The sequence below is a fragment of the Genypterus blacodes genome, unplaced genomic scaffold (genome assembly GCF_046128005.1).
Source record: "Genypterus blacodes isolate CSIRO-AG114 ecotype Tasmania unplaced genomic scaffold, CSIRO-AGI_Gbla_v1 ptg000499l_1, whole genome shotgun sequence".
NCBI lineage: Eukaryota > Metazoa > Chordata > Actinopteri > Ophidiiformes > Ophidiidae > Genypterus > Genypterus blacodes.
In genome coordinates, this window is record NW_027467258.1 from 49,606 (window position 1) to 65,050 (window position 15,445).

Consider the following 15,445-nt stretch of genomic DNA (forward strand, 5'->3'; position numbering starts at 1 on the left):
TTTTATTCATCAATATTTGCTTATAAGTCCTTCTTTGCTTAAATGTTAGCAGATGTGTGAAAGTAAATCATTGCACCGAAATGTTTTTTCATTCATACAAGTATATGTTTGTTTGATGTAATTGTTTGAAAGTGTGTTTGTAAATGTGTGTGTGTGTGTGTGTGTGTGTGTGTGTGTGTGTGTGTGTGTGTGAGATTTTAGTAACCAAATCTGGGGCATGTTTGTGTTTCCATGATGAAATGAATCTGGGGTGGAACAGGAAGTGATCCTGTGAGCTGCCACCTCAGACGGGTCCAGGATGCAGGATGCTTGTGGATGTTCATGATAACACTTATTCTATTCGTTTTCCTACTCAGCTTTCTTTCACTCCACCGTCACAGTAGAAGAGGAAACCCTGGAGTCGCACTACACGGGCCTACAGATACCAGACAGAACCAGAACACTTGAACTCAAGCCAGATTCCAAACGTTTCTCCAGCACTTTGGAGAAGAAAAAAGAAAAACCCATTTTCCTCAGCGAACTTTCTCCAGCAGCCGTGACTGTTGGAGAGAGCGTCACGTTTACCACCACAGTGTCAGGGTTCCCTAAACCCGCCGTGCAGTGGTTCCACAATGGCCAGAGTATTGAGAGTTCATCAAACTATACGTTGGTTCAGGACAAAGATGAGTACAGCCTGGTGATTAACAAGGTTCAAACTGAGTTTGCAGGCGAGTACTCGTGTACTGTATGTAACAGGTTTGGCCAGTCGACCTGCACTTCCTATCTGCGTGTTATGGTGAAGGCTCCAGAGGAGGAAGATAAAACCAAAGTTAGAAGGTTTGAGCCAAAAGGCAAAGCCCCAGAATTCACCAAAACCATTGAGTCTGTTGGGTTGTCTCAGGGCGATCAGGCTTTCTTCAGGTATGTTGTGACTGGAGAGCCTCTTCCAGAGGTCCAGTGGCTCAAAGGCAACTGCCACATTCAGCCCAGTGGCTTCCGTATCATTGTGAACAACCAGGATGGGTCAGGTTTCGTTAATATTAGATGTGTCAAACAGGAGGACGGTGGGGTTTACACCTGTAAAGCCTCAAACCAGTCTGGGGAGGCCACTTGTACTGCTGAGATGGTGGTTTTCAGGGAGTCAGAGGAGGAACACATGTTAGTGAAGAAGACAAAGGATATGAAAATATCCATGACCGAACAAACTACAGCTACTACAATGACTGTAGATCGTAGAAGGAAAAAGACCAAATCTGATCAGATGATTTACACTCTCAGCACAGAGAACAGGCAGATTATCCCCAGCGAGCAGGTAGAAACCTTTAGAGAGTTGGATATCTCTGCTGCCACTCTTCACACAGAGCAGCTCACCCACCAGGTGGCAGTGCTGCAGGCTCATGAGATACAAGAGAGGCTGTCTGTGGCCCCCACACATCCTGCTAGGGTCTCAGCTGTTCCTGTGAAACAGCTTCACACAGCCACTTTTGTATCTTCGGTCCAGGAGAGTCAGAAAATCACAGAGCAGCACTCCGAACGCATCCTCAGCCCTGAGGTTGTCGAACTAGATTCAGCCAAAGAGTGGCCGTCCAAGCTCATGTCAGCCATATCTGAAGAGGTCCTCCCACTGGTGACAGTGCAGGCAGAGGCCCTGAGGGATCGGGCCCTAGAGCACGTCAAAACCTTAACCGAATCCAGGCAGGTAGTTAGCGGTCACCAAGTTGAGTCTGCTATACAAGTACTTAGTGAAACCTCAGGCCTGGCTGGCAGGCCGGCGGAGGAGTGTGGTTTCAGAGTCACAGAAGGGGTCAAGATTTTATATTCAGCTCAGTCTGCAGCACGACTTCCAATCACAGCAGGACACTCCGAGCCTCTGTCAGCTTTAGGCACAGCTACCAAACCTGTAACACAGAAGGAGCAGCCAACGCCTGTTGTTGCTCCGGTGAGTGAGACTAGACTGGCTTTATCCAAAGAACAGACCTTTGATGTACTCAGACTAGCACAGGAAAGTATCACCCCATGTAAAGACACACTGTGTAAGTCTGCCATAACTGCTGAAGAAAGATATGAACTCCAGGCTGAACGCACAGGCCTTGTTTCAGGTTTAGAGTCTGCAATGTGTCTGCAGCCTCAGCGAGAGGGAGAAAGACTCACACATCTGCAGGTTATCAGTGATCAGGATGTTTTACAGTCTGAGGGTAGATTCAGTATAGAAAGGCCTTCAACTGCACAGGCAGAAACCAGAAAGAGTCCGACTTTGTTGCAGTCGGCATCCCAGGACGAGCAAAGAACTGTGGTTTGTGAGGCAGCGTCAGAGTTCTCAGGAAAGACTGATACCATGTCTGTTCAGCCAACAAAAGAGTTGCCACAAACACTCTATCTTCAGTCAATTCATCCTTTGTCAGCTCTGAGTAAGGAAGGCATACTCGCCATCACTAAACCTCAACAACAGGTGGCAGCACAGAAACAGGAAAAGGCCAGAAAGCACGCACCCACGACAGAGGAAAGAAGGGAGATCACAGCCGATCATCACAAAATGCTCGATTTGTCCATCTCAGGAGTTCAGTCGCAGCTTTGCACTGAGCCCAAGCCTTCCAACATCCTCATGGTCTCGTCTCAACCCACACAGTTGCCAAAGGAGACACCTTTCTTTAGTGACGTCAAGCAGCAGCGAGCGCTTGTGCAGAGAGAAGATTACTGGAACATCATGCATTCGTTGAAAGTGACGGATACTCAGGCCCTGGAAGAGGGTCACACCAGCAGTCTGGAAGCTGATGAGAAATTCAAGTCACAAGTAAAAACTGAGCCTAGGATTCCAAAAAAGCCGGTTTATATCGAGGAGAAGGCTGTCGCAACAGAAAGCTGTACAATCTTAGAGGCCGCTGAGCAGGACTTTGCTGTCCAGATCCAGGAGGGCCAGTCAGTCCGTCAGTCAGTGCTGTTAGAAGAGAAACAGGTAATTATCGGAGAGCAGTCCTGTGAGTTACGCAAATCTGAGGCCTCGGCCGTCACATTAAGGACTCAGCCTAAAGGGACTCTATTTGTCCACGAGTGTCAGGACAGCAGGACGCTACCCAAAGAACTTACATTCGTTATTCAGATCCCCAAACCATCAACTCTGAACATTAGGCATCAGCTTCGGGACACTCTTCAGTCTGCCGTTGCCAGTGAGCAGCCACTGTTGCTCGCTGATGTCGTAGGAAAGTTAGAGGCTGTAGATGTACAGGAAGTCAGAGTTCACAGAGAGCCTAAGCGAGCAATGTTCACTTACCTCATCACAACCACAGGCTCCCCCATGGAGATCACACTGGCTTTTGAGGGAGAGTACCCACAGACAGCCGACCTCAGGACTGAACTGCAAGTAGCCCTGCGTACGATCGTTTACCACGAGCAGCAAAGCCTTACATCAGAACAACCTGGAACCATGCAGATTGACAGGCTGCAGAAAGCTCAGGTCAGCGCCACGGCCTTCAAAGAGGTGTTGTCATCCACGGTGGACACGGTGACGGTAGCTGAGAGCGCAGTCGGGTTCCCTGCGGAAATATCCCAATCTGCTGCCATCAAGACTGAATCTAGGGCCTTTTTCCAGAGTGCAACCATAAAGAGTCAGTCAGAAATCTTTGAGTCCAGGCAGGAGAGCAGAAAGGAGGTCAGGTCGGTGAGGGACGCTGCTGCGGCCACAAGGATCATCCCAGGCCAGGTGCTGGCTGGGAAACATGTGGCCATTTTTCAGCATACCGAAACCACTGAGGAGTATCTGTCAGAGGCGGTCATGATCAGTGAGTCTTCGGACAGTCGCTTGGCTGATTATCCTGTCATCGTTGATTCGCTGGAGAATGTCTGCGCTGAGGAAAATGGCAAAGCTTTGTTTACTGCCACCATCAAATTTGTTACAAGGATCAATTGGTTTTTCAACGGGCAACTGGTCAAATCTGGCAAGGAGTTCAAGTGTTCCAAAGACTGTGACACGTACACGCTAGTCATTGACAAAGTTGTGAAGCAGAGGCATCAAGGGGAGTTTGTCTGTGAGGCTGAGAATGAAGCTGGAAAGACGGCGACATCGTCAAGACTCACTGTGGTCTCAAGAGGTTTGATGATGGAGAATACTTTGATCTTTTCATCATCACCGACATTAACACAAGTGACTTCCACATCTGTTGCCTGCACACCTCATAACTCACCAAGCTAACGGGGTCGTTCCGATCCGGTTTGGAGCTCAATGTCTGCAGAAGCCTCCATAAATGTTATTAATAAAGCATCTATGGATACTTGAGGTTTCCACTTAAAGATGCATCAGATTTAAAGGATGCCAATTCAGCTCGTTTACATTTGAATTAGAATCAGCTAAAATGATCATCATCATCATTTATCAGGGCTCTTTGTTCAGTGATCCCAGTCTGTTGAGTCTGTGATGGTGAGTGGAGCATTTGGACCTTGCTCACCATCCTGGAGCTTCATTGGGCCTCTATACGTTTAGAATGTAAACTACTTTGCTCCTTTGAACTCTAGTGTTCTCTTCTATGCCAGATGGTTTATTATAGAGATCCTTCAAAATTCATTTTGACTCCACTAACAGCACAGATTTATCATCAGATTTTATACCTTTAAAGTAAAAAACGAGCTCACAAGTTGTGAAGCATAAAGTGAATCCTGTTGTTCACTTCCACTTGTTCCCTAAATGATTCTAATCAATTCGAATCACCTCGGCGCCAAAGATTCTCAAGTTTCCACCAGACGGCACCGACATCCTGGCTTCACATCAACGTTCATTCATTCCTCTACAAACTCTTGTTGGCTTCTTCTTACCCTGAAGGTTTCCTGTTTGATGCCCCATCTTTTAAAATCCATCACCTCTAATTCCAGTTCATCTTCTCTTTTGCATGCTTCCTCATTTCCTTGTCACAATTTTCATTCCAAATTTAAAGCATTTTCCTCCTCCACAGTCACTGCTGGATAATCCTCCGTTTGTTTGTTTCCATCCTCTGGTTCACCTCCTCACCTCTTCATCTGTTCCAGTAGAAACATTCCTCTTGGTTACTGCTTTGTATTGACTTTGTGTTTCTCTCTCTCTCTCTCCCTCCAAACAAACAGTCAAACCTGTGTTCAGGCACAAAGTCGTCCCTCTGGAGATCAATGTTGGCCACTCGGCCAAGTTTGAATGTGAAATCGAGGACGCTCCTAACGTGGCCTTCAAGTGGTTGAAAGATGGGCATCCCATCAAAGAGGGCGATAAGTACAGGATCATCAGCCGCCTCAGCACCTCCTCCCTGGAGATCCTAAGCCCCAACAAGGGGGACAGTGGCGAGTTCACCTGTAAGGCCTCCAACCAGCATGGCAGTGACAGCTGCTCTGCCCGGCTCTGCGTGACCGGTAAGAGCCCAACGCTTTCCCTTTCTCTAATGTTGCCTGTTGGTTTGGACTCATTTTCAGAGTGTGAATTAAAGTGATACTTACATTTTACTGAATATAATGAATTGGGAAGTTAAGTATGTTGGAGGGTTTGGGGTTCACTCATCACCTGTGTGTGAATGTCCCTGAATATCATTCTGTTTGGTAAAGCTGAGCATCACTCTACGACCTCTGACCCAATTAGTGATAACATTTTTACCACTAATATTTCTCTTTTTCTTAACCCTTGTAGAACAATTCCCTCCTGCCTTTATGACCAAACCTGACCCTCAAACTGTGTATGTTGGAAAGAGGGCAGTGATTCAGTGTCAGGTAACAGGATCGGCACCTATGAACGTTGTCTGGCTCAAAGACAACAAGGCCTTGCCTGTTATGCCGACACACTACCAAGTGTCCTCTGCAAAGAATAAGCACACTGTTGAGATAACCAAAGTTGAGCCGACCGATGGGGGCGTGTACCAGTGTGAGGCCTCTAATAAAGGGGGCACGGCAGAGTGCAACATGACACTGAGTGTTATCGATAAGCCCAACTTTGTAAAGCCCCTGGGCCCTGTGGCTGCTGTAGTCGGGGCTCCTCTGCACCTGGAGTGCGAGGTGGACGAGGACACTGGAGTAACCGTTACCTGGACCAGAGATGGTCGAAAGGTCCACCAGTCCCCAGATTGTAAACTGTCCTTTGAGAATAAGGCGGTTACTCTTGAAATCCTAAAGACCACACTGAAAGATTGTGGAAATTATGTGTGTACGGTGGCAAATGAGGCTGGAAGCGCCACATGCTCCACGTCAGTGAGGGTGCAAGGTAAGACCAGTCTAGTTGATTTTCATGGCTATTGCAGCATTTAATGCAAATCTGCAATACGGAAAATGAACATTGTTTCATCATGTGGTGTGTTCGTCATCAGCTCCGCCTTTTCCAGTCTCCAGACGCTTCTTTGTCAATGCTGACGTGTTGTTTTAACTGATTCTTGATTTTCTTCTGGCTCTTTAAAACCGAACACCTCTACAGAACCGCCAGTCTTTGTCAAACGGCTGGAAGCCACCACGGTTTGGAAGCAAGGCGCGGCCGCACGGCTGCAGTGCGCCGTCAAAGGCTCTCCTGAGCTTCACACTACGTGGTTCTTTAATGATCGCGAGCTGTCTGCTGGCGGCAGATTCAGCATCAGTCTGAAAGACAATGTCGCCACTATGGATATTCAGGACGTCTTGTTGAGCGATGTTGGTAACTACACCTGTGAGGTTCTCAATGAGTCCGGCTGTGAAAGCTGCAGCACTAAAGTAACCGTCAAAGGTCTGTACAGTTCGGCAGCTTCTTCAGGTCAATTTATGCACTTTCCATCAGTCTAACCAAAACCTGTGTGTCCCTTCAGAACCCCCATCTTTCAGAAAGGAGTTGCTCCCCGTAGACACAGTGAGGGGATCAGTAGCCATGTTTGAATGTGAGCTCATGGGTTCTGCTCCGTTCGAAGTGGTCTGGAAAAAGAACAAGAAACGCTTGAGTGCAGATAAGAAACACAGAATAATCTCACAGGGGTCCCTGGCCTCACTGGAGATCCAGTCCTTTGAGAGCACGGACGTTGGTGATTATGAATGCGTCGTCTCAAACCCTGTTGGCTCGGTAACCTCAAAGTCAACAGCTAAACAGAAAGGTTAGTAATATCAAAAAAAAACATAGAGTCTGACCGATACTAGAGGCTGATGCTGATCTGATACTCAAACAACAACTTTGTGATCTTTACACACAAAGCAAACATTTCTTGGCCCTGTTTCCTGCATCTTAAGGTAAAGCTGATGGTCAAATCCACTAATGAAGCTTCTTCAAGTCTATTTCATAAATTTCATCAATTTGTTTAACATTTATTCAACAACTTAGAGTTCCCAGTTCACCTGCATGTGTTTGGACTGTGGGAAGAAACAAAGTGTGTCCTTTAAGGAAGCCAGAGAGCCGCTGAGTGTGGAAGGAGCCCATCTACACCACAGCTTCTCCTTCTTCATCTCCTCCACCTACAGTTGTGGCCCGGTTGCATGTGTAGGCACAGCATGGACATCGACTGATGAACCTTGCTGTCACACAGACTGTGGCCATGCGGACGTGGAAAGTAAATACTTAACCTATCAAGGACAATCCTTTTGTTTGGTAAAGTTGGACATGCGTTTAAATTTAAGATTGATTCAAAAGACATTTCGACCAATTTGAGGGAAACGGGGCCTGGAACTGAACCCATAGACCCAGAATTGTCTCACGGTCGGGCTCTAACACTCTAACAATGCTACGTTTTAGCCATAGTCACTATCATTATTATTATGATTAATGCCATTTCAGAGCCGCCAATGTTCTCAAAGAGGATTGAAAGTGCTACGGCAATGTCTGGACACACAGTGAAACTACAGGGAACCATAAAAGGTTCAGCTCCCATCACTGTGAAATGGATGAAAGGCTCTGAGATACTCAGAGACGACGATCCAAACGTCAAAATGGCATTTGAGAACAACGTGGTGAGCCTTTCCTTCTCATCTGTTGAGATGAAGCACGGGGGCAAGTACACGTGCCTCGTAGAAAACGAGGCCGGGCAGCAGAAATGTGAGGCTACACTGGCGATCCAAGGTTAGAGCACAATCGAGTTTTCTCCCATAGTTTCACAGTTCAGGAATTGAGGAGCTCCAGACAAACCTAAAGATTAACACATCCTGTCGTGTTTTAGAGCCTGCTAGAATCTTAGAGAAGGCGTCGTCCATCAGTGTGACCTCCGGTGATACCACCACTTTGGAGTGCATCATTTCTGGAAGCCCTGAGCTCAAAGTGAAGTGGTTTAAAGAGGAGAAGGAGTTGATCAGTGGCCGTAAATATAAAATCACGATGAAGGAAAACACCGCCATCCTGAAGATCCTCACAGCAGAGAAAGGAGACACTTCGGAGTACAGGATGGAAGTGTCCAATCAAGTGGGAAAAGACCAGTGCTCATGCTCAGTCACTGTTTTAGGTTAGTCTTAGCTTCAAATATGTACTTTAGATGGAAGATGTAGGTCCTGGTGACAGTGTGACTAACGCATTTCCTTAATGCAGATCGTGCGGTTCCACCAGCCTTCACCAAAAGTCTCAAGAAGGTTGATGGCAGTATTGGTAGTAATGTCACCATGGAGTGCAGAGTGTCTGGATCCCAGCCCATGGTTATTTCCTGGTACAAAGATAATAAACAAATCCAGAGTGATGCCAAATACAAGCTTGAATTCAGCGAGAGCACGGCTGCCGTCACAGTAATCGGCCTGGACCAAAGTGACGGTGGAGTTTATGTGTGCCGGGCAACTAACGACGCCGGCTCTAAAGACACCAGTGGTACTTTAAGTGTTAAAGGTCAGGAAAATTAAATTTCTTAGCCCCAGATGTCAACATTAAACTAGAATTTGGCAGAGGTTACAAATAGTTCGATGTCTTTGAACCTGCATGCTGTTTCTCTTCCCAAATAACTCCAGAACCTCCAGCCTTCAGGGTAAAACCCGAGTCCCAGGATGCTGCCCCAGGATCAAACATTGTCTTAAGATCATCCTTTACAGGATCTGCTCCTCTGATTGTCAAGTGGTTCAGAGAGGAGAAAGAGATTTTCACAGCAGGAAAGTGTTTCATAAAGAAAGACGCCTCTTCAAGCTCTCTGGAGCTTCACGCTGTGAAAACCAGCGACTCGGCCAAGTACACAATTCAAGTATCTAATGACGCTGGGAAGGTGGATTGCACCGCCGTCCTCTTTGTCAAAGGTGCTGTTTCTTCTTCTTTCAAAATGATCTCTGCACTGTTTGTCCTTCAAGCCCTTGTCTTTACTGTTGATATCAATTCACAGAAGCGCCCACGTTTACGATGAAGCTTGAACCTTCACAGCTGCTGAAAGTGGAACAGCCGCTCAGGTTGTCCTGCAAAGTGCACGGCACCCCGGTTATTACCATCAAATGGTTGAAAAACGGCTCTGAAATCAGTACGGACTTCAGGCGCACGATGTCCTTTGAGGACTCGGTAGCGACTCTGGAGGTATCGAGCTGTTCGGTAGAGGATAGTGGAGATTATGTCTGCGTAGCGTCCAGCGAAGCCGGCAGCGACCAATGCGGCAGCACAGTAACAGTGAAAGGTTTGTTCTGGATTGATTTGACACCGTCTCTCATACCTCTTCTCCAAAGCAGTGCTGGAACCACTTCACCCTTCTCATAGCCAGTCTGCACTAACCTGGCAGCTGGGAGGTTTGCTGGTGGTAAACCAAAGCTAGAACTGCCCTCCGCTTGCTGTTTGCAGTCGCTTCATTTCCACCCATACGCTGCCGGTTCCACTCTGGTTTGTGAAACTAAACATTTCCACCACAAAGCCATATTTCTCAATTCTTAATTTGACTCCAGCACCCGGCAGAGAAAAGGTATCACAGATGGGGTATGGGCCCGGTCCACCAGGTTAGTTGCAGTGTTCAGGACCTTCATGCTATAAGATGAAAGTATGACAAACCAGACTTTTAAACCCTGAACACCTAAACAGACCCTGTGGACCAGACTGACTTAGCAAGACTAGATTGACCCTAGCAGCATTAGCATCTGTAACTATATCATCGTTATTATCTCTTCTCTGTAGAGCCTCCAACATTTGTAAGGCCTTTTGAATCTGCAGAGCTCTTAAAGGGCTCCGACGTTATCTTGGAAGGAAGCGTTACAGGCTCTGCTCCGTTTGAAATCAGTTGCTACCTCAATGAAAAGCTGATCAGAAATGACAAGAGACATAAGATCAGTGTGGATGACGGCACCGTCACTCTTCACATCTCAAAGTGCGAGGCTGGAGATGCAGGAGAGTACCAGTGCACTGTGGCTAATGATGTTGGAGAGACGTCGTGTTCTTGCCACATTATGCTCAAAGGTTAGTCAACTCCAACACGTCTCCTACTTATTACATACTTGGTGGATTTATAAGTTTTGGGCTTGGCACCTGAAAAAGTGACCAACCTGCGGGATCCAGAGATCTAGAGGTTCAGTGAGTTAGACCAGATGGATACATTGAGCCAGAACACAAGGAGATTAAAATGCGAATTGCAGCCCCTCAGAGTGAAAACTATGCCAGGCTCAAAATGATCAACTATTAGTAGAATCGGCATGATTCCAGTGTAGGAACAAAGATAAAGATGCTGGTGTTGGACAAAAAGATTATTAGAGTAAGTTAGAGTGAGCTCAAACCTCCGCCAAAGCCAATCAATCCACTCCAAGTCACCAAAACCTGCATTCCAGTTTAATAACCTACGACCCACCTCTGCACATCACAACATGAAAAGGCATCACTTACTTTTTAAATGAAGTTGCTAACACACAAAACTGAGGGGAAGACAAATCGTCCTTGGTTGAGGTAATCAGGGAGGTAAAGAACTGTGATGTGGATCATGTTTGCTTGTGCCTGCAGTTCTGATCTGTGGTCTTCTCCCACTAGAACCACCATCATTTGTCCAAAGACTAGAGGACATGACATGCATGGTGGGCTCTGAGGTCTCAATGATGTGTATGTTGTCTGGATCGCTGCCCATGACTTTCTCCTGGATTAAAGACAATCATGAGCTCAAAGAGGACGAGCATGTTAAGATTACCTCTGAGACCAAATGTGCCATGTTGAGTCTGAAAAATGCTCAGACATCCCACGGAGGGAAGTATGTGTGTGTGGCACAGAACAAAGCCGGGACTCAGAGATGTTCAGCCGTGCTCACAGTCACAGGTTTGTATGAGACAAATGTGTGTTTTTTTTATTGTATTAACACCTGTTTTATTGATTTTTGTCCTTTGTCGTGATGCTTCACCCCTCTTGCATTAACAATCAATGGAGCAGCTTATTCATGTTTGGAACATTTTCTTGTCCCAGAACCAGCTAGTGTCTCAGAACAGGCAAAGTCCATCAGTGTGACACAGGGCGACCCAGCCAGGCTGGAGTGCAGATTCTCAGGCACCAAACCTCTGAAGTCCAGGTGGATGAAGGCAGGGAAGGAGCTGATCTCAGGCCCGAGATATAAAGTCCAAAGCACAGACTGCAGCTCTGCACTGACAATTATCCAAACAGAGAAACACGATAGTGGTGAATACAGCTTCCAGGTTTCCAACCATGTTGGTAACAGTTTTTGTGAGGCCACAGTTACTGTTCTAGGTTTGTCCAGACTTTTTACCTTCATTTCTGAGATTTGTTTCTGTTTTTATGCATACACACCCCCTAATGCTGTTTTGCACTTTTTATAAAATAGATCAGGTCATTAAACCGTCTTTCACAAGAGAACTGAAGCCGACGGAAGGTATCAGAGGCTCCCTTGCTCATCTGGACTGCCTCGTCTCAGGCTCTCTGCCTATAACCATACAGTGGTACAAAGATGAGACAAAGATCCACACTGACCAGAAATACAAATGCTCCTTTTACGACAGTGTGGCTTTTCTGGAGATCTCTGGTCTAGAGAGTGAAGACAGCGGTAGCTACACCTGCATGGCTACAAACGCAGCCGGCTCTGTCTGCTCCTTTGGGATCTTTGTTGTCAAAGGTTCGGACTCATCATATATGGAAAGGTTTTCCTTCATTCTGAGGCACATTTTAAATTTGTGGATACTGATGAGTTTTGTCTACTTACAGAACCGCCGTGTGTTCTTAAAAAGCCAGACTCTGTGACGGTTGTGCTCGGATCAGAGGTCCAGTTTAATGTCTGTGTCTCTGGCACGCCGCCGCTGACAATCAGATGGTTTAAAAACAACAAAGAGATTTTATCCAGTGCTGATTGTTCCGTGATGGGAGACAAAACGTCCGGCTCACTACAGCTGTTCTCAGCTAATAGCTCCGATTCTGGAGAATTCATCTGTGAAATCCAGAATGATGTGGGCTCCACTGCCTGCCAGGCATCACTGTTTGTCAAAGGTTGATACTTGTCTTTCACCTTTGCCCTTTCCCTTTACGCCGTAGTGTTTGCCATTTGTAACAATTGTATTTGTGTTTTCAGAACCTCCGTTTTTCCTTGAAAAGCCTGAAGGTGTTACAGTAATGAAAGTAGGAGAAAGGAAAGAGTTGGAATGCAAGGTTGCTGGTACTCCAGAGATCTCTGTGCGCTGGTTCAGAGACGGAGCTGAGCTTCACCAGAGCTTAAAGCACAAGATGAGGTTTATTGACAACGTAGCTACCTTAGCAATATGTCACGCTAGTGAAGGTGACAGTGGTAAATACTTCTGTGAAGCCTGCAATGACGCAGGAACAGAGAGCTGCACTGTTGAGCTACAAGTCAAAGGTTTGTTTACTTTCCTCTGTTTAGACCATGTTGGACATTGAGATTTGGTCAAAGTTGCTTTGGTTTAGCCTCATTTGCTTCCTTATTTCAGAGCCTCCCTCTTTTGTGGAAGAGCTGATGCCTCTTGAGGTTGTTAGAGGCTCCACTGCTGCATTTGCATGCAAAGTGGCAGGAACGACTCCGTTTAATGTCTTGTGGTTTAAAAATCAGAAGCCAATTGCTGCCAGTCCAAAGTACATGATCAGTGATCGTGAACGTGTGAGCTTGGAAATCCAGGACGTCCAAGCCCAAGACGTTGGCTCTTATCAGTGTACTGTAGCCAGTGAGGTTGGAAGTTGCACAGGTTCTGCAGCTTTAACTTTGAAAGGTTGGTGATAACTGTCAAGTTTTTGCATCACAGGCTAACATAGAAAAAAAACTCAGCACTTCATATCAACATCATCTCTCCTCTGCAATTTAGCCCCACCGCGTTTTGTGAAGAAGATTGAAAACGTCTCCACAGTTCTTGGAGAAAGTGCAGCGTTTGGCTGCGTGGTTGAAGGTTCCCCCACTTTGTCCATACAATGGCAAAAAGATGAGAACTGGATCTTTGAGGATCCAAGAATCAACAGAACTTTTGAGAACAACGTGGCCAATCTCAGAATCCTGTCTTGTGACGCGGGTCACGGTGGAACGTACACCTGCCAGGTGGCAAACCAGGCCGGGCAGGACAAATGCTTTGCCACCCTTGTAGTGCAAGGTACAGCTGTTAAGTGCACGATGCTGAACACGCATAGCAGGAACAACAAAACACTCACTCACATCTGTTTCTTGGTGCTAACAGAACCGCCTGTGATCCAAGAGAAGCCAGAGATAGTCAGAGTGACTCGTGGAGATCCAGTTAGCCTGGAGTGCAGAGTAGCTGGAACTCCTGAGATCAGTATGAAGTGGACCAAAGATGGCAAACAGCTGCAGCCAAGTAGAAAATATCAGCTGCAGCACGCTAATAACCTCAGCAGGCTAAACATCCCATCATCTGAGGTGGAAGATGATGGAGAATACCTGTTTGAAGCTACAAACTTGGTTGGTTCTTGCAGGTGTAACGTCACTCTGGTTGTTGTAGGTTCGTAAGAGACTTCAATGAATTTGAAAACTTTAAAGTTGTGGAATTACCTTTCCCCAGTCAGTATTAATACTTTGATTTTATTGTTTTTAAACAGAACAAATAATTCCTCCCACATTCATTAAGAAATTAGCAAACATTCAAGCAATTTTGGGTTCAGTGATTACAATGGAGTGCAAAGTCGCCGGTTCTCTCCCGATATCTTTGGAATGGAACAAAGGGAGACGAGAGATCACCTCCAGCTCCAAATACAAACTGAGGCACACTGACCACACGCTCACACTTGAGTTCAAGCTGGCAGAGAGCGACGACACAGGAGAGTATTCCTGTAAAGTCCACAACAAAGCAGGCAGCTGTGTGTGCAGCGGCGTTCTTACAGCCAAAGGTTAGCATGCAGATCACAGATCACATCAAAATCGTCAGATTTTGTCATTCTTAAGTCATTCTTAAGTCATCTGCATGTTACGTAATCATTTCTCTGTGTGGGTTTTAGTGCCGCCGAGCTTCTTGGCCGAGCCAGAGCCTCAGAATGTTATTCCAAAGTCTTCTGTACTCTTCAGAAGCGTCTTTCAAGGAACGCCTCCGTTTACAGTGAAATGGTTCAAAAATGACATCGAAGTCATCGCCGGGCCATCGTGCTCCATTAAAGTGGAGGACAGCTCGTCGTCCATACAGCTTCACTCTGTGGAGTCTCTGCATTGTGGGACGTATTCTTGCCAAGTTAGCAATGAAGCAGGATCAGTGAGGAGTGCAGCAGCGTTGTTGGTTACAGGTTGGAAGCTTCTTTCTTATCGTCCACCACTGCCATTGATACTGAATTAACTCCATTGTTTCTCTGCCATTTTCACAGCTTCTCTTTTTTCATTTTCATTTTGTGCGAGTTTCTTTCTAGCGTTCTTTTGTAAAACTCCTTTTTTTCCCGGCCCCTTGTGGTGCCGGTGCTGGATGCCCTCTTCTAAGACCCGGTATCTGTAGCCACTAACTTGGGATCTGAGGGAACAACATGATGACGCTCTGGTGCAGACGGTGACCGACCAACCAAAGGCCTGGAAGATTTGCTTTTTCCTTGGCCTTTCGTTGGTTGCACCTGCAACCGGTTCCAGTTTTGAACCGTTCTGAGCATTTCCACCAAAATCAAATCTGTTTGCGATCCAGAAAAATTGTTGGCTCCGCACAGAAAGTCTTGTTCCAGCTGTTCCAGCTGAGTCTTGGTTGATTTTTGCGATGTAAACTCAGCAGCACCGGCACCGGCCCAGGACAAAGAGCTCTGTCATCTGCCACCTTTTTCTGCATCCTCCATGTCACTGACCGTCATTGTTACCTGAGACTAACTTGATCTTTTTGTTGACTTTTCAGAACCTCCTCGGTTTATCCTGAAACTGCCTCCCACTACCTTTGTGAAGCAGAGTGAGGGGCACCGTTTTGAATGCAAGGCCACCAGCTCCCCCTCCCTGCAAATGTGCTGGTACAAAAACGACCAAAAGTTAACAGATGGAGACGACTTTACAGTAACGTTTGTCGACTCCACCACACACCTCCAGCTGCACACCTCCAGGTGTGAGGATAATGGAGTCTACACCTGTGAGGCTCATAACAATGCTGGCAGTGTGAGCTGCAGCACCGTTCTCACAGTTCAAGGTCAGACACCAAACAAAGAGCTAAAGAGCTAAAGATGATGATGGATTTTTCTCTGTAGTTGTCT

The 15,445-nt window shown here is 46.5% G+C and overlaps 1 protein-coding gene across 1 annotated transcript in view; it reads left to right on the top strand.

Annotated features, from left to right (window-relative positions):
* LOC142990296 (titin-like) overlaps positions 1-15,445 on the top strand; it is a 159,223-nt gene that overhangs the window by 23,829 nt on the left and 119,949 nt on the right. The window contains 22 exon segments of the mRNA XM_076140034.1: positions 357-4,064; positions 5,068-5,346; positions 5,618-6,184; positions 6,392-6,673; positions 6,753-7,031; positions 7,706-7,987; positions 8,085-8,363; positions 8,447-8,734; positions 8,854-9,132; positions 9,216-9,497; positions 9,986-10,264; positions 10,826-11,104; positions 11,249-11,527; positions 11,622-11,909; positions 11,999-12,277; positions 12,360-12,641; positions 12,733-13,008; positions 13,102-13,380; positions 13,465-13,743; positions 13,841-14,128; positions 14,237-14,515; positions 15,100-15,381. Of these exon segments, the coding sequence (XP_075996149.1) occupies positions 357-4,064; positions 5,068-5,346; positions 5,618-6,184; positions 6,392-6,673; positions 6,753-7,031; positions 7,706-7,987; positions 8,085-8,363; positions 8,447-8,734; positions 8,854-9,132; positions 9,216-9,497; positions 9,986-10,264; positions 10,826-11,104; positions 11,249-11,527; positions 11,622-11,909; positions 11,999-12,277; positions 12,360-12,641; positions 12,733-13,008; positions 13,102-13,380; positions 13,465-13,743; positions 13,841-14,128; positions 14,237-14,515; positions 15,100-15,381 (9,894 nt within the window).